The sequence below is a fragment of the Sinocyclocheilus grahami genome, unplaced genomic scaffold (assembly GCF_001515645.1).
Source record: "Sinocyclocheilus grahami isolate Dianchi unplaced genomic scaffold, SAMN03320097.WGS_v1.1 scaffold161.1, whole genome shotgun sequence".
Classification (NCBI taxonomy): domain Eukaryota; kingdom Metazoa; phylum Chordata; class Actinopteri; order Cypriniformes; family Cyprinidae; genus Sinocyclocheilus; species Sinocyclocheilus grahami.
The window spans coordinates 1,481,476-1,507,537 of record NW_015505340.1 but is presented as its reverse complement, the minus strand read 5'-3'; the positions used below and the strand labels follow the sequence as shown (position 1 = coordinate 1,507,537).

At 37.0% G+C, this 26,062-nt stretch overlaps 1 protein-coding gene across 2 annotated transcripts in view; it reads left to right on the top strand.

Moving 5' to 3' along the window:
- Nucleotides 1–1,222: 1,222 nt before the first annotated feature.
- Nucleotides 1,223–26,062, top strand: part of LOC107592942 (sterile alpha motif domain-containing protein 12-like) — a 90,591-nt gene continuing 65,751 nt past the window's right edge. Inside the window, exons 1-3 of one of the 2 annotated variants that reach the window (XM_016282530.1) lie at nt 1,223–1,379; nt 17,842–18,032; nt 22,036–22,165. In XM_016282530.1, the coding sequence (XP_016138016.1) occupies nt 1,367–1,379; nt 17,842–18,032; nt 22,036–22,165 (334 nt within the window). In that variant the 5' untranslated portion in view covers nt 1,223–1,366. Of the gene's footprint in view, nt 1,380–1,694; nt 2,007–17,841; nt 18,033–22,035; nt 22,166–26,062 lie in introns of those variants that run through there. The other variant, XM_016282529.1, reaches the window with a different exon arrangement.

The following is a 26,062-nucleotide window of genomic DNA, read 5'->3' as shown; positions in this document are numbered from 1 at the left end:
AACAATACTGTGCAGTTTTTCTTTTGTTCAACTAAACCTGTTCAAAATACTTTTATATTGCCACACAGAAGAACCAAAATGAACCATATATAATTATAGGTGACATATATTCTTAAACATTTCCCATAACCTAAATTAGGTTGTGATGTGATCAGTTCATACAGTGATAGGGATGTAGGTTTACATGATAATAATTTCTAAAGGATTCGTGCTCATCATTATTGTATTCACTCATGCAAAAGGAACTGAGAAAGCCTGAGTTCCCCAGACAGTGATCTGTATCTATAATGATGCCTCTTCAGTCTCTGCATTCTCCACTTTATAGCTTCTGTGTCATCCTGGGATGTCAAACTCTTTCACAGGTCCAGATTAAGAGCTCAGTAAAGTTGCTTATGTTGCTCTCCGGTTGTTCTGATTCAGTGTTGTCCTTTTTGGACAGCTAGATCTGAAAGAGTAGAGAGAAACATTTGCTCTAACTACCATATTAGAAAAAAGCATACCAACTTTGACCTAAAACGTGTTTTAAAGGGACCTTTGACTTACAGTTTGGGAGTTCATAGGTTAAGATTTATACGCATGTCTTTCAAACATGTTAGAAATTATAACAATGAAGAAATCTCTATGTCACAATAGAACTTTTCAAAAATAATATTCAATGAGTTAGAGGGATGCAAAAGGTTCACAGTTACACAAGTACAATTTCTATGAAAACAAATAGCAGACACATTTATGAACAACAATATATATATATATATATATATATATTGTTGTTCATAAATGTGTCTGAAATTTGTGTCTGCTATTTTTTTTTAATTATTATTTTTTTTTTCAAATTTCTTGCAGCATAGAATGTGTTTGTAACCTAAATAATAATAATAATAATAATAAATTTCTTCAAACATAATTCTCAAACATGTGAATAAACATCAGAGTTTTTAATCAGAGTTGACAACCAGTTTACTTTCAAATGTTTAACCCACATTTCTTCCATGTAAATTGCTTTGGATAAATGTAATTGTCATAGTCAAATAAATAAATAAATAAATTCACACGTAGATAGATAGATAGATAGATAGATAGATAGATAGATAGATAGATAGATAGATAGATAGATAGATAGATAGATAGATAAATATAATGAGTTGAAACCGGTCTAACAACGTGGTTACATATCCAGTAACTTTAAGGTGGAACTACAATACCCATGGTTCTTTGGGAACACATTTCACGCTTTTCCAGCACACTCGGCTTTGACAGAGGTTGCTTGCAAGTGTTAATAAGCAAGACGCTTTGGCAGAGTGGGGTACTCAGACAACCAACAGCTTTCTTTACCTTCCCATAATGCGCGAACCCATGGAGTAGCAGCATGGCTGTTCAAGGTAAGACTTCAACAAACGTCTCCAGATGAATTTCTGCGGAAATGTTTGTTTATTGAAAAGAACGCTTCAGCAGCAAACAATCAAACAAACAAACAAACAAACAAACAACGCTTCCCCACAGCCGGGTTGGGATTATGATTGGCTGCCGATCAGCCGCAGATCTTTGCCCTGCTCTTGCGCTGGAAACCTATGGCATAGAGATGGGCTCACGGGGCCCGTGGGCTTGAGATCAGTCTATGCATGTACAGTAAAGATTCACGATCGGCATCATTCAGCATCTGCACGTCCACCCACTGATTCACATCTCACCGCGGAACACCATTAAGAGGAACAGAACACCACCATACAGCATGTTCCTTCTCCGAGTTAATCATTTGAATGTTTAGAACCCGTATTTTGTGCGACTCTTTCACGTTGGTCATTGAGATGCGATGCGCTCTTCATTGAGGAGCTGCGGACTGGCTCGAGCGCGTTATTATTAATCAGCTTTCATAAGGCGCGCGAGCTGGGCGCTTGTGTTAGACAGGTGTTTCGTTGGTGTTTCGACCACCTGCTCTGGTTCCATGATGTTAGGGCAGTCTCCACACCTTATCGGGGGAATCCTCTGGATTCAAAACCCAATGCGAGGTAGGTTTATCTCTGAAGACAACGTCGCTGTAATTATCTGTCATTTCTCGAAACTTCCATTGAATGACGACTTATCGATTGTTACTCTGTCGTATTGGTAAGTTCAAGTAAACCAGTTTTGTGAGGCCATGAATATTGTGAAGAATCAACATCACTTAACTGATGTCACATGATCTAGTTATTTTACTGTTATTGAATGCTTATTAAAGTTGATTTGTGGAATGATGGGGTTTGTAAAGGAAACCGGGACAAGTTGTCACTCATTAACGTCGGTAAATATTTCTAAGGGTCGAATTATTTTTGAAAGTATTCGACATTTCCACCGTTCTTGCATAGGAAAAAATATACTGTTCCTTGTACAGTGCTATGATGCAGTACTACTTTGTAAACTAACAATGGAACCTGTCACTACATAGCGTATTATGGCAAATATAGCAACATGTAAACAGCAAAACAATTGTGAAACAAAAAGTTTACATTTATAGAAATATGATAATATTAGAATTTTAGTTTGGAAAGCAAAGGGTGTTTTGGGAGTCTTAATAAGATCAAACAAGAACCCTCCTATAATCATATAGCCTAATAATACTGAATCTTTGAAAAAATTAACTGAAACTAGGAATTACAGTTTATTCAGTATCTTGTTTGATTCTTAGATTCTTGTTTGACCCAACGTGGTCTGGCTCCAAATATGATATAAATTCCATGGACATTCCTTAGATTCTTTAAATGCCTGCTTTTATAAAAAACCATTTTACCTCTAATAAGTAACTTTATCTGTGCAGGTGATGGATGGCCTCCAGTTAATTTTAAATAATGACATGCAATTAAAAAAATGTTTAATTGTTTACCTCATACTGTACCCAATACTGTAATTTACATCCTGGATAGGGCCAAATGCTAGAATTATATCCTAACCTTTTGTAGTCAGCATTTTGAAGATGTCTTGTTTCAGTATTTACAGTCAAGAGAATAAAGTAACTGATAATATAGGTTTTACATTAAAGGTGTGTGCACAAAAATGTACACATCTTTACAGATAATGGATCTTTAGGGAGTGTAACTCCTTACTTGTACTGCTGGCCTGCTGTTTTATTCCACTGAAAAATGGGCACTCCCTACAGCTCTGTTGCAAAACTCTTGAGTGATTATATATTTTAAACACTTTGTGCTGTAGTATGGTTGTTTAAAGAGTCTTGCTGTATCATCTCAAGGGATCTCATACATTATCTGGCTCTGGGTGTTTTTGTATAAATGCTTTGGCTCTTAAAAACTTTTTATTCTGCTTCATGATTGGTCATCAGGGATGAGACATATAAGCTGAAACCAAGCCTGAATGAACAAGACACGGCAGTATTACTCAGCTGGAGGGCTGCTTAGTTCATGCTCTGCTGAATGTTTCATCCTTTTCTGCTTTTAGAGTGATGTTTGCACATTATAAAACAGCAGAACACTAGATTTATGCATGTTAGATATGCATGACACTGACATTAAGTGGCAGAAATATGTACGTTATGTTGAAAAGTTTGACATATATAAAAAGAGGAATGCAGGTATGCTTCCTGTGTGTAAAATTGAGTAGAGAAATTTGGTGACGGAGCGCTTACATAGTCACAGGAGACATTCAAAGACATTTGCGTTCTCAGGCTCCTGAACAGATTCAAGATCAAAATGGTGAGAGACTCCCACCCACTCCAGGCAGACTCAGAGACTGATGTGGTGCAACACATTGCTAATATGTATGCAACGCTAAAGAAACTCGAAAGAGAGTACGTTCCAGAATACAGCTTCTGAAGAGAGCAAGCTCTTATCTTTGATCAAAAGAATTGACAAGGTGTTACAAGAACCAGTTTCTGCTATATAGGGCAGTCGAGTTGGCAATGATTTATTTTTTTAGAGATTAAAAAATGTTCTTTTTTATGTTTAAAGTTCTTCAGATCACAGTTTTGGTTTTTGGGTACTTGTGGCAGTCCTTAAGCAGGGTTATTCCTTATCTAAGACAAGTTAGTCTAATGGTGCACTGAGTTTTCGTTTAGCATGCAAGGGGACCGGTTTCGACATTTTTGACCTATAGACATAATGCCTCTTCAAGTTTGGGGTCAATAAGATTTGTTTTCTTTGGAAGAAATTAATACATTTATTCAGCAAGGATGCATTAAATTAATCAAAAGAGACAGTAAACGCTTTTGCAACAAATTGTACTTCAAATAAATGCTGTTCTTTGGAACTTTCTACTCATCAGACCTGGAAAATATTTGCCACGTTCACACAGCAACAGAATACGGTTGTCAGTCCTGTATTTGAGTCCTTAATACGGTTATATTCACACACAGTTCGGATATTTATGGGCGTGACAACCGCATTCTGTAACCGAACTCACACCCGTAAATTTTCAGGACTCACAACCGCATTCTCGGAACACACGTGCTGTGTGAATGGAACCGGACTGGACAACTAGTTGTCTGTCACGTCATACAGCACGAGAGAGAGCCGCTCTGCCGCACAAACGCGTGTCTACCGTGTGCTACGTGTTTTCATGTGTGTTTTCGGTAACTTATGCAGAGTTCACACTGCACGATTTTCAAAGACGTCGCATCACGGTTGGTTTCACACTGAACGACTATCTGGGGTAGTATTCAGTTGTTGCTGTGTTCACACTGCACGATGGAACGACGACAGGAGGTTACACACTGCATGACTTCACAATAGGAAGAATCGCCGACAGCTCTGTCTGGTGCAGGGTTGCCAGGTTTTCGCTACAAAACCTGCCCAATTACTACTCAAAACTAGCCTGAAAATAGCCCAGTTGCTTTCGAGGGGGTCCCCCAGTAAAATTCACGTTCGGGGGTAAAATATATATATATTTTTTTTGGCGGGGTTCTCCTGGTACATTTCACATTCCAGGGCCTAAATATCATGTTTTTGGGGTCGCTTCAAACTGCTGACATAAAAAAACAACCGGCGGCAATCGCAGATTTGGCAACACTGGTCCGCAAACTACGTTTCATATAACTCCTCCCCGAACTTCCCGCTGCCCTGTATCTTGGTCTCTCATTGGCTGTAGGTCATCGCCGATGTGTTTTTCAGTCAGAACTCATTTCACACAGCGTGATTGTGAATCGCCAACAGCTCCAGATATTTAGCATGTAAAATATTTCATGGGTGTCGGCGATTCCCTCAGATCGCGTCTTTGATAATTCACACTGCGTGATTGTCACTCGTGTGAACGAGCACCGATTTTGGGCATTTGTTGGCGATTTCGCAAAACCTGTCGGCAAGTGAAAAATCAGGCTAAAATCGTACAGTGTGAACTCGGCATTACAGTGACGGAGAAATGAGCTGAAAGCTTTAGATCCCGTCAGTTTTGTGTTCTGCGCGCGATTCAAATGCTCTCCACCCAAATTTAAAAGCTGCTGTTGGTTAATGAAGATTTGACGAAAGAACTCGCGGCTCGATTGGACTCTTGTCGTGTCGGACGTTTTATGGACGTTGCCATATTTGATTTTACTTTGGTCACTGTCGCTATGGTTACTGGTAAGGAATAGGGCCTATGGGCTTGACTCCCATTGCACGTTCATACAGACAGTATTCTAAACACAACTGTAAGTTGCTGTGTAAACGGGACATTTCGAGACTTACACCTGTAAAGAAAATGCGGTTGTCAATCCCAAAAATTGACAGTGTGAACGTAGCCTTTGTATAATGATTTCCACAAAAATATTAGACAACATAAATGTCTTTTGAGCACCAAATCAGAATATTAGAATGACCCAGTCAAAATAATACATACCGAATAGTGAAATTTGGAGATCAGGGAATCATGACTGAATCATTATGCTGCAGGTCGCAAGGGAGAAAGGCAAGAAGGTACTGATTTTCCCAAGCATCTCAAATGCCATGCCACTGACACTGTAGAAGTTAAGTTCACTTCTTTAGAATGTCAGAAGAAACTATGTTTACAGAATGTAGAAAAGATTGCAGTCATGTATCTTTGCTGGAGGCTAGGAAAAGATACACGCACTGAAAACCCAAAGGATGCTTTCATGCATTTGATAAAGTTACAGAATGTTTGCAAGTGAGAGAAACTTATCTCAAGGTATGAAAAGTATACAAGTTTGATATTTATTTAATGGTGTCATAAAAATTCAACATGCTTGGTGAATGAGAAATAGGATTTACAGAATGATGCCTTGAAAGCTGTTCACTCAACTCATATCGAAACTGACTGACTTGCAGATATTGGAAATACACCAGAGATAGTCTCCTCAGCTGCAGCTCTCAGATATCTGCATATAGTGGAATCAGGCAAGTTTGATGTTAACAGGCTGAAACGATCACACCAAATTTGAATATGTGCATATTCATCGGTCGGCCATTGATGATTTGATTTGCACAGAATTTTCAGTTTTGATTAAGAACATTACAAAGTAAAATATAACCCATCTCTGCCATTCCTCAGTAAATTATCTGTGCATCTGTTGACGCCTGAGCAATGTAAAATATTTGTTTCTCATACCATTCCTTAGTGCTAAGATGGGGTAAAAATCACTTGCTTGTCTTGATACATTATGTACATTTCTTCTTAGGATGTGAACACTATGAATACTATGTGAACAAGTAGGGAGCATCAATCTGTTAGATCTTTAAAGAGACCTTGCGTATAGAGACTGAAACTTTTTCATCCTAAGACTCAGGGCCGTGTCAGTAAGCTGCAAATGCGGTCTCACCCACTGGAGGGATCAATATGGATTGCTCTGTACGTCTATTCATTCACTGCTCATAGCTATTTTTACTTTAGAGAGTTGACGCCGAAGGGAAGGGATAAAGATAGTCAGTCTAATTTAAGCTCTGATTAATATTCGTCTGAATTTAGGGGAGCTAGAGGAGCTGGCTGCTTTTGTCATGTTCACAGCAATGAAGCATATTAAGTTTGCACAAGTCTTTTCAGTATTTTTAGTACCTGATTAATTTGCTGTAATTAAAGCACTTTGACGTTATCATCTTTCTTTTAGTGAATTGTTACCAAGTAAAGGATGTATTGATCGGATACTGAGATATGTTATCAGACTTGTGCCAGCTTAAGATGCTGGACTGGCTGTCAATGCAAGTCATCAAGTGTTTTATTTTTTCCTTTTATTCTTTGTGGTGTGATTAACAAATATCTCAGTGTCACATTTTTATGGTATTGCAGTTACAGTACATGTCAGTTTGTATAGATCTTATAGATTTTGTCTAGACAAGTCCAATGTCAATATCCTGAGATCATAAGCTGTTTTGTTTATTAGCAATTACATATGAACATTTAGTTTTCTGCAAGGATAAGCTTCTTATTTTCATGCTAAGTCATGTAATTCCGACTGTTGCGATCAATAACTCATCTGCTGTCATTAGCTGTCACTAGTCTGTCAGATTGCAGGTAGATTCATTGGATGCCTTGAATGAATCACTTGCACTGAGCTGAAATATACTTTTCCTAGCATTGGTTTGTAAGGCTATGACATTAGTTAACACGCTAAATGTCACTAATTTGATATTTGTCTTTGTCATAAGATTTTTGGTTTGAAATTCTAGAACCTAAATTTCCAGGTTTCATCTGGATTTTAGGTTTATAGGATTTTAAATTCAGAAATGAAAGTCACTACATGTTTGCTTCAATATAATTTGGATTAAGAAATAACATATTAGAGGATCTCACCTGTCTTAGATGAGAAATACAGTGATGACTGTATGTTGCTGAACTTGGTGTGTATTGTATGCTAATGTCACCAATAGCAGGTGTCAGGTATCGCTTTCCTTGGTTACATTTGCTTAGGCTACATAACAAATTTGGGTAGCCATAACCGGTTGAAAGTAGGGAGGTCATAAATGATTACTGCAGAAAGATTATTTTGAGTGGCATGAAAAAAACATAAAATGAGAAGACCGGTTCTCCTTTGTGGATCTTAAGAGAGGTTTTACAAGTAGAAAGTGCAGTCCCAGTGGACAGATGCCAGCAAGAAACTCCTTGTTTCTGTAACAAGTCACAAATCCCTAAAATAGTATTTTGAAATGCTTTCAAAATCTTGCTCCTGTTTAAATATGTATATCTGTCTCAGTACTTTGCGTCCATATTAACTTGCAATACTTGCTATTTATAATCTCTCTCAAGACCTTGACTGTTTCAAATGTGCAGCGAGTGTTTTGCCTCTGTTTTGTCTGCGAAGCAAGTTATTGGTAGGTCAATGTTGAGGATATTTTTAGAGTAACATTGTGTCTATTTAAAGTGGGTCACTTTTTTTTGGAACTATGTACAGTACATCTTTGTATGCGTCAGGTTTTCTTGCTCGTCATCAATTTGATGAATTGTAAAAAGTAAAAAACCTGGAGGCATGAATGCTTGGGACATATCATCCAGTCTTAACTTTTGATAAGATGTCAGATTCAATCACTTTAGAAATGATGAGGGGCAAATTGCCCTCTTTTTTTTCTGGTCAGACTTGAACCAAGCTGACCAGTGGTATCCCGAGATCCAGATTGGATTTGGAGATGTAATGAATTCAGTAGACCTGCGCTTTGTCTTCCAGGGCAGGGTCCAATTTCCGTATCCAGTTCCAGAATTAAGATGACCTACTTTATAGAGCAGGGACAATCCCTTTATCGTGGATGATGCCTGTTTTAAAATTGAGAAAGGGGGCCAAGATTGGAAGTTTGTCCCATTGGCTCACGTATGGGACAATTAGCTCTTTCTCTCCCTCTTTCTCTGTGCATCTTCAAAGAGCTCAATTAGAGCTTTAGCAACCGTGTAACAAGGAGTCCACTGAGAAGTGGCCCTGCTGATTTGAAAGCTGTTCTTCAGAGTTTTCTGAGCTAGCGTTATTGAACTTTTTCTCAGATTTCAACTCCACAGAGCTGCACTCTTAGATCTGTCTAACAGATAAAATTTCAATAGTCAAGTCAGTCATATTAAAATAATTTTAATTTGAACTCTCAGAGACCCAAGCTTGATAGTAATGATGTGTTTTATTTTCCCCTCCATTAAAAGTGTTTTAAGAATCCACTGGCTTCATGATGTGCATGTGTTTTGTGGTGAATCTTGGATTAAAAATGCTACAATACATATGCTTGAACTTTTTTAGCAGCAAGCTAAGAGGTTACAATTTGGAAATCCATCGCATTCCTCTGACAGTCACTAAATGCTGTGCAGTTTTACATTTGTAAAAGCTTTCCTAGTTAGACAGAGGGCCAAAAATTCAGTATGTTCATCTCACAGCAGTCTTCTGACACTCTTAAGTTCATTAAACACCGCTGATTATCATTTGTAATATTTATCTGTTATTTACCGTGTATGATGTGTAATGTACGGCGGCCGAGAGAGCTCAACGTGCTGCAACTTAAGAAAACACATGCAAATAGAAAAAGTACTAGCAAATTAAGAAAACATCTTCATCAGTCTGACAACACATGTGCTGCAAATACGCACAACACAACCAAATACATAAACCCGCTGCAAATACTCACAACATGACCAAATACTAAAAAGCACTTTTTTTTTTTTTTTTTACCATTTTACCATTAACATTTGTGTAACTACACAAATACCATGGTTAAACTATGGTTAGTGTAATTTGTGATTACCACTATAGTAAATTAGCAATTACATATGAACATTTAGTTTTCTGCAAGGATAAGCTTCTTATTTTCATGCTAAGTCATGTAATTCCGACTGTTGCGATCAATAACTCATCTGCTGTCATTAGCTGTCACTAGTCTGTCAGATTGCAGGTAGATTCATTGGATGCCTTGAATGAATCACTTGCACTGAGCTGAAATATACTTTTCCTAGCATTGGTTTGTAAGGCTATGACATTAGTTAACACGCTAAATGTCACTAATTTGATATTTGTCTTTGTCATAAGATTTTTGGTTTGAAATTCTAGAACCTAAATTTCCAGGTTTCATCTGGATTTTAGGTTTATAGGATTTTAAATTCAGAAATGAAAGTCACTACATGTTTGCTTCAATATAATTTGGATTAAGAAATAACATATTAGAGGATCTCACCTGTCTTAGATGAGAAATACAGTGATGACTGTATGTTGCTGAACTTGGTGTGTATTGTATGCTAATGTCACCAATAGCAGGTGTCAGGTATCGCTTTCCTTGGTTACATTTGCTTAGGCTACATAACAAATTTGGGTAGCCATAACCGGTTGAAAGTAGGGAGGTCATAAATGATTACTGCAGAAAGATTATTTTGAGTGGCATGAAAAAAACATAAAATGAGAAGACCGGTTCTCCTTTGTGGATCTTAAGAGAGGTTTTACAAGTAGAAAGTGCAGTCCCAGTGGACAGATGCCAGCAAGAAACTCCTTGTTTCTGTAACAAGTCACAAATCCCTAAAATAGTATTTTGAAATGCTTTCAAAATCTTGCTCCTGTTTAAATATGTATATCTGTCTCAGTACTTTGCGTCCATATTAACTTGCAATACTTGCTATTTATAATCTCTCTCAAGACCTTGACTGTTTCAAATGTGCAGCGAGTGTTTTGCCTCTGTTTTGTCTGCGAAGCAAGTTATTGGTAGGTCAATGTTGAGGATATTTTTAGAGTAACATTGTGTCTATTTAAAGTGGGTCACTTTTTTTTGGAACTATGTACAGTACATCTTTGTATGCGTCAGGTTTTCTTGCTCGTCATCAATTTGATGAATTGTAAAAAGTAAAAAACCTGGAGGCATGAATGCTTGGGACATATCATCCAGTCTTAACTTTTGATAAGATGTCAGATTCAATCACTTTAGAAATGATGAGGGGCAAATTGCCCTCTTTTTTTTCTGGTCAGACTTGAACCAAGCTGACCAGTGGTATCCCGAGATCCAGATTGGATTTGGAGATGTAATGAATTCAGTAGACCTGCGCTTTGTCTTCCAGGGCAGGGTCCAATTTCCGTATCCAGTTCCAGAATTAAGATGACCTACTTTATAGAGCAGGGACAATCCCTTTATCGTGGATGATGCCTGTTTTAAAATTGAGAAAGGGGGCCAAGATTGGAAGTTTGTCCCATTGGCTCACGTATGGGACAATTAGCTCTTTCTCTCCCTCTTTCTCTGTGCATCTTCAAAGAGCTCAATTAGAGCTTTAGCAACCGTGTAACAAGGAGTCCACTGAGAAGTGGCCCTGCTGATTTGAAAGCTGTTCTTCAGAGTTTTCTGAGCTAGCGTTATTGAACTTTTTCTCAGATTTCAACTCCACAGAGCTGCACTCTTAGATCTGTCTAACAGATAAAATTTCAATAGTCAAGTCAGTCATATTAAAATAATTTTAATTTGAACTCTCAGAGACCCAAGCTTGATAGTAATGATGTGTTTTATTTTCCCCTCCATTAAAAGTGTTTTAAGAATCCACTGGCTTCATGATGTGCATGTGTTTTGTGGTGAATCTTGGATTAAAAATGCTACAATACATATGCTTGAACTTTTTTAGCAGCAAGCTAAGAGGTTACAATTTGGAAATCCATCGCATTCCTCTGACAGTCACTAAATGCTGTGCAGTTTTACATTTGTAAAAGCTTTCCTAGTTAGACAGAGGGCCAAAAATTCAGTATGTTCATCTCACAGCAGTCTTCTGACACTCTTAAGTTCATTAAACACCGCTGATTATCATTTGTAATATTTATCTGTTATTTACCGTGTATGATGTGTAATGTACGGCGGCCGAGAGAGCTCAACGTGCTGCAACTTAAGAAAACACATGCAAATAGAAAAAGTACTAGCAAATTAAGAAAACATCTTCATCAGTCTGACAACACATGTGCTGCAAATACGCACAACACAACCAAATACATAAACCCGCTGCAAATACTCACAAAATGACCAAATATTAAAAAACACTTTTTTTTTTTTTTTTTACCATTTTACCATTAACATTTGTGTAACTACACAAATACCATGGTTAAACTATGGTTAGTGTAATTTGTGATTACCATGGTTTAACTATAGTAACCTTGTTTTTTTTTAATAGTAAAACCATGGTTAATTTTCGTAAGGGAAGTTGTAAAAGTAAATTAGCCAGCTTACTTATTTTCACAGTTACAGTAATTGTGTATTTCGTCAGCTTATTTAGGCTAATAATATCGAAAAAAGCTAAGGAATCATATGATCAGGATGTTAAAACAAATAAAAATCGCACCTTTCAGAGTAGACATTGAAGCCTGTCCCAGCCAGGTTTGTCACTTGTTATGGTTCTCTTATACATTTCCGATAGGGCTGCATGATAAATCGAAATGGAATCGAGATTGCGATTCGACAGAAACTGCGATTGTCATGTGTATCTTTCAGTGAAGCACGGTTCTGTGATCAGCAGTAAATTTCCATCCAAAGGCCAGAGGGCGCTCTCGCGCTGAAATTACAAATGCGCCTCGCAGAAGAAACCCAGAAAATGCCTATCGCTGCAGCTGAATAAACAGAAGATTCAACTGCTTTCATTGATTCAACGTGACTAATAAACACACGACTACGGCAATATACGGTTTATCTGAGTTATTCTTATTATAATTTTCATTAAAATAAAGTATATTTATAATGCAATGCCTTTATCACTGCTTAAATACTATGAAATATGTTGCGTGCCTTATTCTGTGTAAGAAGCCACATCATCTCACAGAAGGATTTATTTCAAACACTCGACTGACGTTATGAAGTGAGTTTGGAGTAAAAATATGTTATTAAATGTGGTATTTTAACATGCTTTCAGATGCAGCAGCATTTACTTCACAGAGCCGTAGTTCACTGAGAAGCTATGCAAACAGCTGTCATTATCGCAAATGATTTCTTCGATTTCAGAATCGCGCAATAAAATCGATTTTTTTGCGTAACTTGTCAGTGAACTACGGCTATGTGTAGTAAATTCTGCTCCATCTGAAAGCACGTGATGATGATTTCCTGCTGATTACAGAACCGGCATTACTATCAAAATGCGCATGACAATCGCGTTCGATTAATCGTGCAGCCCTAATTTCCGATGTGGTCTTTGCGTGTTTGCAGCGCGTTTCTGTATTTGGTTGTGTTGTGCGTATTTGCAGCGCATGTGTTGTCAAACTGATGAAGATGTTTTCCTAATTTGATGGGGGTTTTTTCTATTTGCATGTGTTTTTATTTATTTATTTGCAGCACGTTGAGCTCTCTCTGCCACCGTAGTAATGATGAGCATAATGTTTATATGGTACTATAGGTCCTGCCTAACCTGTTGCCATAATGCATTTTAAAGTTTCTTTTGTTGTTATGCATAAAATATATTTATTGAGACAAATATGTATTATTCAATTGCCTTACGTTGCAATTTCTTTCTTTAAAAAAAAATTCTGCAAGAATACACTAATTAACAGTAAAGACATTTATAATGTTACAAAAGATTTTTATTCCAAATAAATGCTGTTCTTTTAAACTATGTATTTATTAAAGTACCCTGAAAATAATGTATAACAATTTCCACAAAAATATTAAGCATGCAGCACAACTGTTCAACATTGATAATAAGAAATGCTAGAATTATTTCTGATCAGTAGATGCTGGAAATTCAGCTTTGTCATCACAGGAATAAATTACATTTTAAAATATATCAAAATAGAATAGTCGTTCTAAATTGTATTTCTATATTATTTTATTTTTGTTCAAAGAAATGCAGCCTTGGTGACTTCTTTTAAAATCTTAAATCTTGCCAACCCCAAACTTATGAACAGTATAGTGTATGTTTGGTTTTAAAGTGATTTAATACATTCATAGTTAATATTTTCACAAGTGCTTTGTAAATGAGTTAATGTAAAAAAAGTGTTATCAAATGGTATTAGCCTCTAAATGAAATTAATACATAAAACTCTGCTTTTCCTGGAAAGGATTTAAATCACATCAGTTTAGTCCTTAAGTCATGGAGAAGAGCTTGGTTTGGTCATAGTTGTTGGTTTCTCCTTGTGGATAATGTATATACTGTAATAGGTTATTGCTTCCAGCCTCCAACGGTGTGTGTGTGTCAGAGCAGTTGACAACTTTCAAAGTGAACTGCCTTCAAAGTAGACTCTAAGCTTTATTTCTTCACCCCATCCAACTAATGATGTACATTTATATTCTGAATCAGCTGATTCTCAACTAACTCCACTTCTGTTTCTGGGTCACACGCTGAGTGCACAAACAAACCACTCCACTTTTAAATTACCTGCCATCTAGCCTTACTTCAGATTGCATAGCCATCACAAGCACAGCCTAACCCACCATGAAGCACACTAGAGCACTGCAGATCATATGCTCACTATACTGCTGAGGCTAACGGTAATACGAGTCATGATGTTCAGACACTATTGAGCTGAATCGATCCTCTGTTCATTCATCCTTTCCGGCCTTTAGCATTATAGGAGATGCTTCACTCTGTAAACCAACACTGCTTTCCTTCTCCTGGTTTAAAGGGACAGTAGATAATTTTTTTTTATTTTTTACAAATCACAACCCTACAAAAATCAACCCTTTGTTTTCTTTTGAATAATCGGAAACTGTGTAATATTGTGATGAACAATACTGAACAAACTGAAATTTGTAAACAAACTTTTTTCTTTCAAACATTCCTTTTAAATATTTCAGTATTTCTGTAACAGTAAGTCAAGGTCATATGTTTGATTTCCAGGTAAAGCAATGCAAGCAAATGGACTCCATTGCACTGAAATGCATTGACAAAACGGGCTGAATGCCTAAATGTAAATGTACTGCAAATATGACATCAGGCATCATGTTTGAAATGCAAAAAACCGTTATGGTTGATAATGTAACTGACATCCAAAATCATGTTATGCTTCATAAGGTACAACAGAGGGCATTTCTGATAAAAAGTTTACAAAAAGGCTGTTTGTCAAACAAATCTATTGTATCACTTCAGAAAACATACACTACCATTCAGAAGTTTGTTGAAAAACATTTAAAAAATCCAAAGTCTCATGCTCACAGAGGTGTAATTATTTGATCAAAATATAGTAAAAATAGTAATAATTGTATATTACTAATCTAAGTTCATTTAAAATAACTTTTTACTATTTTAATATTTTAAAATGTGATTTATTCCCATGATGGCAAAGCTGAATTTTCAGCATCATTACTCCAGTCTTCAGTGTCACATGATCCTTCAGAAATCATTCTAATATGCTGATTTGCTGCTCAATAAATATTTCTTATTATTATCTGTTGAAAACAGTTGTGCTGATTAATATTTGTGAAACATTTTTTCAGGGTTCTTTGACGAATAGGCTGGATAAAAGCATTAATTTCTTTTTTTTTTTTTTTATCTTATTTGCCCCAAACTATATAGCACACAAGTGTTTTCAGTGTTTTTATTATTACTATGATTTATGATGTGAGCAGACATGATCACAATGCTGCTGTGAATATTCCTCAAATTTCTCATTTCTTATTCCATTAAAAAAAAAAAACTTTAACGACATCAGGGTGAGAACATATTGACAACATTTAAATTTTTGGGTGAACTAGTGCTTTAAATGAGGGGGGGAAAGCAGCTGGCTGGATTAAACTCTGAAGCATCCCTCCCTCTGTCTCTGTCTCTCACTTCCTTCTTCTCTCGGTGTGCATGTCATCGTACAGAAGAGAGGAAGAACGTCTTGATCTATATTTAGAGGCTAAGGCAGAAAAAGCATCCTACCCACCTCAAGGCCCAACATCAACCAAATCCCCCCCCACACCTCCCCCCCCGCCCCATGTACAACAGCCCTTCAGACACTCAAATCAAGGACAATGCTCTGTCTGTGATATGAATTAAATGTATAATTTATCTATCCTGTGGAGCGCCTGGCCATTAGACAACCTGACTGAATGGTTTCAATTTTGTGGAACCTAAGAAAGATGGAGAGCGAAGCATGGAGAAATAAGAAAGGGAGAGAATCTGAGAGAAGGAAGCGCTTCGTGCTTTGCATGCTAAGTTGCTTTTGTTTCAAGGCTGATTCTTTCTTGTAGATGCACTGGCTCTGTCTGTTTTGGAACAGACATATCAAGGCAGGATGAATATTCCCAGCATTCACAGCAACAGGGGCTCAGTAAATAATAGCAGAGCAATTTGTTCTGCTCAAGTTATCAGTCGTTCTCTCACTAATGGTATTCAGCAGATTTCATCATGACTTTGATTCATTTGATGACCTGTTACGCAATGCCACAGGATGGTGTTAGCATTGAGAGCTTGTTGAGCTTATCATCCAAGTAGTTCACCCAAAAATTGCAGTTCTTATAATTGACTCACCTTCATCTCTTTCCAAACCTGTAGGGCCTATGACTTTCTTTGTTCCACTGAAAGAGATTTCACAGAATGTCCGAGCTGCGCTTGTGCTCTCGCCTATCAAATGAAAGTGGGTGGGAACCAGGGGCAGACAAGCTTCAAAAAGGACATAAAAGCACCATAAAGCATTGCAAAAGTAGTTCTTATCAATTATGCAATGTATCAATTGTTTTCCTTTTTGTCAGTAATAGACTGAAATTTAAGGTGTTCACCATTTACTTTTATTGTATGGAAAAGGTCAGCTTGGACATTCTGCTTGAACATATCCTTTTGTGTTCCACAGAAAAAGATTCATGCATGTTTTATAAAAGACATAAGGTTCTAGTTAAATGTTCTGTTGTAAGCTGCTTGTTTATTGTTTGCAAACAGATGGGATGGAAATTATTGAATTATTAACCATTAAACAGTTGGCGTATATGATGCTTCAGTGATGATTTTGTAGTCTGATGTACTCTGAACTTAATCACATATTGTTGTCTTAGAGATCTGTGGTTAGTCATTAACCACCCTATGTTTCCATGCTATGAGGCAGCACTCGGATTTATTTTGGGCTTTTAATTCAGTCTTCAGCTTTGTGTAATTTCTGCCAGAACAAGCTTCGTCTGGCTCTCATTTGCTTGGCCTCAATTCACTCCAGATAACATGACAGACGGATTTATTCAAGTGTTTTACTCTTTAACGCTCTGCAGTTTGTCACAATGACAGAAAAAGCTTTAAATGTGCTGTGTAAGGATCAGCTTTTAAGATTGAATTTTAATAGAATTATTTTTATTTATTTATTGATATTATTATGGTCTGTAAGTATTAATCAAATGATTCTGTTCTTTCTGAGAAATATCAAAGCCCTCACAACTCACAAGATATTCTGTGTCCATTAACATTATGGTTTGTCCTAAAAAGTGCATGAGCCATATCTGATTTCAATCAGATGGCATTATAGAAATGCTGTGGCGTCTATCAGGCCTTGGCAGATGCTTAATTTTGTCTCATATGCCATCTAGAGGACAATGTGATTTTTTTTGTTCTTTTTTAAATGAGTGACTTAAGTGCTGAAATTCATGCTTTATATTCTCCAGAGACCTGGCAAAACGTCAATTTTGGCTTTTCAATTTGTATTTTGCATTACATATTAAAAAAAATTGTATCACAGGAGGTGCTCTTTAAAGCAACATGTTCTGAACACTCCTTCCATCTGTCATTGTTTAAACAGGCAGACAGATAGTCCTGTGCATATCTCACATTATTGGTTACTTATAGTTGTTTTAATTAACATTGTTAAAATACTTTACATAGACCGTAAACATTACACATTTTAGCTCTAAGATACATTCTGCAAGATGTAAAACTGAATTACTGTGAATAACTTATTCACAAGAGACTATCATGTGTTAAACCGTCATCTGTAAGTCATTTAATGTCTTGGTGTTATATAGTCTGGAAAGAGTCATCAGTTACAGTAGGTTCACATCCACATACAATGGCTCCACCTTATGGTCATTATTGGTCACTAACCAGTTTTGGACTTGTTGATTTCCACAGCTGTTCACTGCAATCTGACCCAGAATGGGATTGACCATCAGGTGTGTGCAGAGGATGTGACTTCACACCTGGAGGAAGTGTCTGTTGATCATGGACTGGATGATGACAGCCAAGGCTTTCAGGACCAGAGTCCTGGTTTCCAGCGACGATCTCCACCTCAGCGCTCCGTCTCAGAATCTGAGCTCTCCAGGGTGAGAATAGATTCAAGACTATTACTGTGATCTCAAACGCTAATGACATCTATAATTACACTACTTAAAAGCAGTGGTGGCTTGTCGGGGGAGGCAGGGGAGGCACAGCTTCCCCGAAATTTTGAGGTGAAAATGGGAGGAGGACGATTTAATGTTAATAAAATTCACCATTCATTTCAGTTCATGTCTCAGAATGTGTATTTTTTGTTTGTAATTTCACAGCTGTAATACCATAACATGTTACTGAAGTTGGAAAGCGCCACTTTTCTATTGTGAATGAGAAGGGGAGGGGGAGGCCAGGGGAGAGCTGAGCTCTCGTGCCTCCGTTGGTAAAAAAAATGAGCCAATCACCATCGAGTGTTCATTTTCAGTGCTGAGGAGTGTTGAGAAAAGAAACCTCGTAGGGGAGGCTAGCCTCCATTCTGGTATATCAATCAAACATCATAGAGAAGTAAATTACACGCTATTAGTTTGAATGTCTCGCGCTGCGCTGATAATGTACCAAGTACTTATGATAATTAGCGATATTGAATATTTGGTTGCCAACAGATTTACCAAGCTGTCATTCAAACAGTATATACAAAAGGGATCCCCAGACCAATACAATTAGTGTGCCTCCTCTATTTTAAAACCCACGAGCCGCCACTGCTTAAAAGTTTGGGGTCTGGAAGATTTTTATGGGTCACCATCTAAAGTGCACACACAGAGCAGTGAACACACACAAACCGTGAACACACACCCGGTGCAGTGGGCAGCCATTTTTTTGCTGCGGCGCCCAGGGAGCAGTTGGGGGTTCGGTGCCTTGCTCAAGGGCACCTCAGTCGTGGTATTGAAGGTGGGAGAGAGCGCTGTACATTCACTCCCCCCACCTACAATCCCTGCCGGTACGAGACTCGAACCCACAACCTTTGGGTTATGAGTCCGACTCTCTAACCATTAGGCCATGACTTCCCCGATATTGTAAGAACAGCTTGGTTTTCATGTCAATTGTGACTTTTTTTCAGTCCAGCAGGACAAGAATCACTGGAACATTTCAGGCATCTGACAAATTATATATTACATAAAGAAATATACAGTGCTGCTCAAAAGGTTTGTGAACCCTTTAGAATTGTCTATATTTCTGCATAAATATAATCCAAAAAAATTTCATGCAAGTCCTGAACCCAGTCAAACAAATGTATTTATTTATTCAGGAAAATGATCCAATATTACATATCTGTGAGCAGCAAAAGTATGTGAATCTATAGGATTAGCTATTAATTTGAAGGTGAAACTAAAGTCCATCTGTTCAGAGGTGTTTTTAATCAGTGAGATGACTATCAGGTGTCAGTGTGTGCCCCGTTTTATTTAAAGAACAGGGATCTATCAAAGTCTGATCATGTTTGTGGAAGTGTATCATGGCACAAACAAATGAGATCTCTGAGGACCTCAGGAAAAGAGTTGATGTTGTTCATCGGGCTAGAAAAGGTTTCAAAGCCATCTGTAAAGTGTTTGCACTCCACCAATCCACAGTCAGACAGATTGTGTACAAATGGAGGAAATTCAAGACCACTGCTACCCTCCTCAGGAGTGGTCCACCAAGAAAGATCACTCTAAAAGAAAGATGTGTAAAAGTCCACTAGGGTTCAAAGGACTGCAGGCTAACTTCTAAGCAACTAAAGGCCTTTCTCACATTGGCTAATGTTAATGTTTATGAGCCCATCATCAGAAGAACACTGAACAACCATGGTGTCCATGGCAGAGTAGCAAGAAGAAAGCCACTGATCTCCAAAAAGAACATTGCTGCCCATTTGCAGTTTGCTAAAGATCATGTGGACAAGCCAGAGGAATACTGGAGAAATGTTTTGTGGATGGATGAGACCAAAATAGAACATTTTGGTTTAAATGAGCAGCATTATGTTTGGAGAAAGAAAACACTGCATTCCAGCATAAGAACCTTATACCATCTGCAAAACATGGTGGTGGTAGTATCATGGTTTGGGCCTGTTTTGCCGCACCTGGCCAGGACGGCTTGCCATCATTGATGGAACACTGAATTTTGAATTATACCCGCACATTCTGAAGGAAAATGTCAGGACATCTGTCCGAACACTGAGTCTCAAGAGAAAGTGGGTCATGCAGCAAGACAACGACCCCAAGAACACAAGTTGTTTTACCAAAGAATGGTTAAAGAAGAACAAAGTTAACATTTTGGAATGACTGAGTCTAATTCCGGACCTTAATCCAATTAAAATTTTGCGGAAGGACCTAAAGCAAGCAGTTCATCGGAGGAAACCCACCAACATCACAGAGCTGAATTGACAATATCATTTTACATCAGCAAGTGTGAACAAAAGCTAGCATATTTTCTCACTGCATACATTGAACTCACTGGCATTACAAATATTTTTATAGTTAAGCTATTCACCACAAGATGGCACTCTAATGCACAGAGTCTGCTTTGTTGCTCTGATTTAAGCTGTCCATCTGTTTTATTAAACTTTAGTTGAATTTATTGAGAATCATATATAAACTCCTGAGCCGTATATTTTAGAAATAGACAAATTAATCAAATGTTCATTCCATCAAACAATAAAATGCATAAATAAAAAAAATACATTGTTGTTTTCATTGAAGCCATATATTTTTGTCCTTCATCTTTAATAATAAATATTTTTTTATACATTTATACATTAATTTGATCAACCAAAATCATAAGTCTACAATGCCTCTAATATGAGTTCTGACTCCTGTTGTCATAGATGATGATTTAGTGCTGTGCATTCATATCTTCAAGTCATCATGCTTCGTTGCTATAGTAACATGAAAATTCTTGAATTGTCTGATTACACCAAGGTCAGAATGACTGTGACATTGTGTTTGTGTGTGTGTGTTATAATTTTAAAAGCTCACTTTTCTTCCCCTCAACATCTCATCTGTCACTCATCTCCATTTAATTGGCTGGGAATCCACCTGCAAAGCCATTCCCACTTGTCTCCTACCTGCAGGAACTCCATCCTCACAACTTTTTAAAGTCTTCCGTGAAATGGAGCTCATGGCGGTATCTCCACTCACACTGCACTTTCAATGCAGTGTAATGTACCTTTATATATTAAACCTCATCAATCCTTTTGCAAGACTCTGTCAGCGATCACGGCTCTGCGGGCCTGCCTTCGAAGCTCAGTGGCAGATATCTTGGGTTAATTAGCTCAGTGCTGTTTTTAGTTGGGCTGTGACTCTCGCCCCACTGGAGGTTGTTTCTACTGACTCAGCGTCTGTTTGTTTGCCTGAGCTCTGTCGCTGCTGAATTAGCCTGCTTCCTAAAGGTAGCTTACACTTCAGCTCTCAACAGCGCTGTCACAATGGCCCTTTTTCCAGACGTTCTGAATTCAGCTCACACCACACTCAAATGGCAAGTAGTGGCATTCAAACAGGAGGCAGTCATTAAAGGGATAGTTCACCCAAAAATGAAATTTTGTTATTATTTATTCACCCTCCTTGTTCCAAAATAGATGACTTCCATGGAACACATTTAAAAATGTGTCAGTTGCTATTTTTAACACAATTACAATGAATGGGAACTGAAGCATTTAAGCCTTAGAAAAAGATCACAAATAAAAGTACTCATGTTTTCTAAGTCTTCTGAAGTTATTTATTCAATGATAATCACTGAGTTGAACTTAATGTCCAGATAATTGGTAAATGAATCATTCGACTTGTCTTGTGAAGTGGTTCAGTTTCACATATTTTAGTTTGTTTTTCTCACCAAGGTATCGTATGGCTTCAGAACACTTTGAATCTTGAATGCTTCAATCCTGCTTTATTGTAATTTCATGGAATAAAACAACCGACACATCCTAATTTCTTTGTTTTCCACCGAAAAAAATTAAGTCATGCAGGTATTAAGGTGAGCAAATGATGACAGAATTTTTATTTCTAGCTGCCCTCTTTCTTTAAAAGATGGGGAAAAAGGGGGGGGGGGAATCTACATTTACATTTTCGTTATTTTTTTTTTCTTGCCTAGCCGGGAACTGTGAAGCTGTCCAAACCAGTGGCGCTGTGGAGCCAGCAGGACGTGTGTAAATGGCTGAAGAAACACTGTCCCAATCAACACCAAGTCTACAGTGACTCCTTCAAGCAGCACGACATCACAGGTAAACACAGGCACCCTGTTAGTCTTATAATGATCTTGTCTAAGGTCAAATACCCACAGTCCAGCGTTAACGCATGCATTCCACTTACATTAAGACATTCATAATGGCACTTCCATTAATTGCTACCGGCTCAGCCAAGATGATTGCATTCTGATGTTTATTAGCTCAGTAGGGGTTCCTGTGTAATTGAGGATGCATGTCTGGGGAATTTATGTATGCATGTGTCTTTTTAATGTTGTGTGACCTAACTTGTAGTGATGGATGACTGTACCACGGTTTTTCACATTGTATTGTGTTTTAATGTGTTCCTGCTTCAGTAAGCGTTATAGAGATTAGTTACTTGCATTGTGCAAGCATGGCATCAAAATCCAATATGTTAACATTTTTTGAGGTGTTTACTCTTACAGCCCGGTATTGTATTATATTATATTATTATATTTTTTAGAGAAAATTTATATTATTACACTTTATTGATTTTTTTGTACTTTTTAAAAAACAATATATACTATAATTATATCTAATTATAATATAATTATGTACAACTTATTACATTTATATATAATCTATTCTTTTGACAACCATAAAATTGCCATTTTTCATTTTTTTAAATACAAATGTTATGGATAACTCAAATTTGTAGTTGGAAATCGGGGTCAATAGTCTTTTAGTCCCAAAATGTCCTTCTTATTATAGTGGGAGATACAGTATACCAAAATAAAAATTTGCAGTCAAATAGTTCATGGAGTGATTTGGTCTGCTTTGTTTATAATCTTGGCTTTCTTTGCAGTAGCATAATCACACAGTGCTGATGAACTGAAGTCCTTTAATCAAGAGCCGTCGTCCCGTAAATGTTCAGATTCCAAGATCTCTTGATGGAAAAACTCTTGTGGTGATTTATCATGATTTGGCCAGCTGATCTCAGTTGTCATGTGTAATGCTGGCTAAAGCAATGTTCTGTCCATTCTGAATTGTTCTAGTTTGACTTGAAGGATTGTGAATGCAATTTGCATTAGGGTGATGCGGGATCCAATTAGCCATAATTTATGCAGAAAATATGCAAGCTGCTCGATTTGACGATCTAGTATTAATTAACAGGAATCAGTTCATAAACATCAGGCCTTACCAATTAGAGACGCAATGCAATTTGCATCCATCTCTGGTCATACCATGCAGAGCATAACACATTTCATTAGAGTAAACAGAGATGGATCAGTGCCAAATCATAAGACAACAGTGTTAAAAACAAACTTGCTCGTGCAAAAGCACATTAAACAGGTGCTTACTGGTGTGGCTTTCTTCCATAACAGGGTGTGTATTTGCATGTTGATAATTAAAAAATAAAAAATAAAATCTGAATGATTGAGATGCTGATTATTTGATCATTTGTACATCAGTTGAATTCTGTACATCTGCAGTATTCTCTAATTTTGAGCTAATGAATTATATTAGGTGATAAATTGTTTCTTCTTCTTAACAACAATTTATTATTATTAAAAACAACAATGTAATAAAACATAATAAAAACAAATATTAAAAAAACATTGCAGTAAACAAAAACAAATTATCTGACTTTTAGATCCCTAACCTGTGCCTAAAAATGTCTTTAGCCATGGTCTCTGAATTATTGTGAATTATCTTCACTTCAGATTAAGCCATGCATCTGAGAATTTGCATGTCATTTAGGTATATTTTTTATTTATATTTTAATTTAATTTATAATAATTATGGCTGTGCAACCATTTTCGTGATTGTTTCAAAAGGATTAAAAAATTATGCATTCATCAGAGCTTCAAGGGATATGGATTTCTACAGTGAAGCCTCTGGAACTGGTATTGATTTATCACTGTCTTCATCAGATCACATTTTAGAGTCCATTAATTCTGAAATTCAGAGGATTTTTCAAGTATTTGTAAACACTTTCATTCAGCTGTACATGCTTCTGTCAAATCAGGCAGCCTCAAATACAGCTTTAAGAGAGCATGAAAAAACTAACTATTAAGTTACCTAATTACTTACTACTGAGTGTCAGTTTGTTTCTGTTTGAACCAGAGCATAGTAAGATAAACCTTTCCATCGCCAACATACGACTGTTCAGATTCTCTCTCACCGCTTCGACACATCTCCCAAATCGCTCTGAGAGTTTGACTGGAACACCGAGCTGTCATTAAAAATGCATTAAAGCATATTAAGGCATAATTAGATATTAGTCCCTAATCTGCAGTAATTACAAAGACAGAGGCTGCGAGTGCTTCGGTAAATGAGTTAAGCACATATTTTTGATAGCATAGGTGTAATCAGGGGAGAAGGTGCACTCATTCTGTGTAATATACAGCCATAGGCGGAGGGTGAACCAACTCCAGGGTAAGGCTAAAAGTAGCCTAATGTTAGTGCAATCTATTAACTACAAACATCATAAACTCGTCTTTATAGGCAAGTACCTGATATGGGTGTCATGTAGGCTAATAAAATATTTTTAATAGGACTGAATTTGTATTTAACATGATGACAATTTAATAAAAAATGTAAGTTGCTAATTATAACGTTTTAATTTCCAGAGTTATTCAAACAGCGAATAAATTATATACAGGAAGCAAGTGAAGAACATTATCACTAACTTCGATCTATCGCGAGTTTAAGCACTCGCACACAAAAAAAACTATCGTTATAATCACTGATGATGTCTACACTGTCTACCAGCCTTACACACGCTCCGCCTATGTATACAGCCAAAAAGATAAGAGAGAATGACTGAACCAGAGCTGCTCTGTCAGATACAATGAAACTCTGGGCTGGATTTCAAATAGACATCAATCCCATGAGCCACAGCACAGTAAGGTTATGAAAACACAACAGTATATAACACCACAATTAATGCCTGTTAAGTAACCAGCTGTTGTTAGACAGATAATGGCTAATTGGACATTAAAATGAGATATTCATTCATGAACTGTAGTTAGTGTTGTGCCAGTATATGTAATCAAGGTCTATTATAAGACTGTTAATGTCAGATCTGTTTAATGGATGACAGTGCAAACAGCAAAAACCATATTAAATGCAATTTTCAATTAAAATCTGGGCCTTATTCAAAATTGAACAAATACTGGATAATTATAAAAAAAATTGCACCATAACATATCAGTTAAAACAGCCAGGTCAGAATTATTGCATTTTTGTTGTTTATTTTTAAAGCAATTTAATAATTGTGCCTTTGATTTACTGTAAAGAATATGTAGGACTGTGGTGCAATGTCAAGGCATTAGTTATTAATATTTTAAGAATTTTATATTATGAATAAATAGATTTTTTTAAATGAACAAAATAAATATGTATATATTATTAATGAATTATAATAAATAAAACACAATAATAAATACCAGGGTTGGGAGTTTTAGACATAAAAGACTCTTTAGTCTATTATGTGGCACATTTAAAAAGTCATGTGAGCAAACATAACAGAATAATAGATTTAAGCAACAAAATCTGAATTTGGCACTTTTACTTATGATGTGACTGTAACCCAAGTGTCAATTTTTGAACCATGTTTCACAGCAGTTATGGAAAATGCCACTGTTCGGTCTGGTGTGGGAATTGGCAGCATCATCAGATCATACTCTAGGCCTAAATCCTCCCGTTTCATGATCATTGGATCATTCTATGGTTTTACAGGAAAGAAAGGAAAGTTTGACATCATCTGTTGACGGGATAAATGAATCCAGCTGGGATGTTCCTAGGAAGCTGGCTCTTCTTGTGTTTCCACATGCACTGGACAGTCAATGTCTGTGCAGGAGTTCTGGCTCGCTGCTGGTCAGGTCAGTCCAGAGGATACTGGGTGTGGTGAGACATTGGGTTTATTTATTTGACTTTAATAAGAGTTATAAACAACTCATGTAAAAGTGA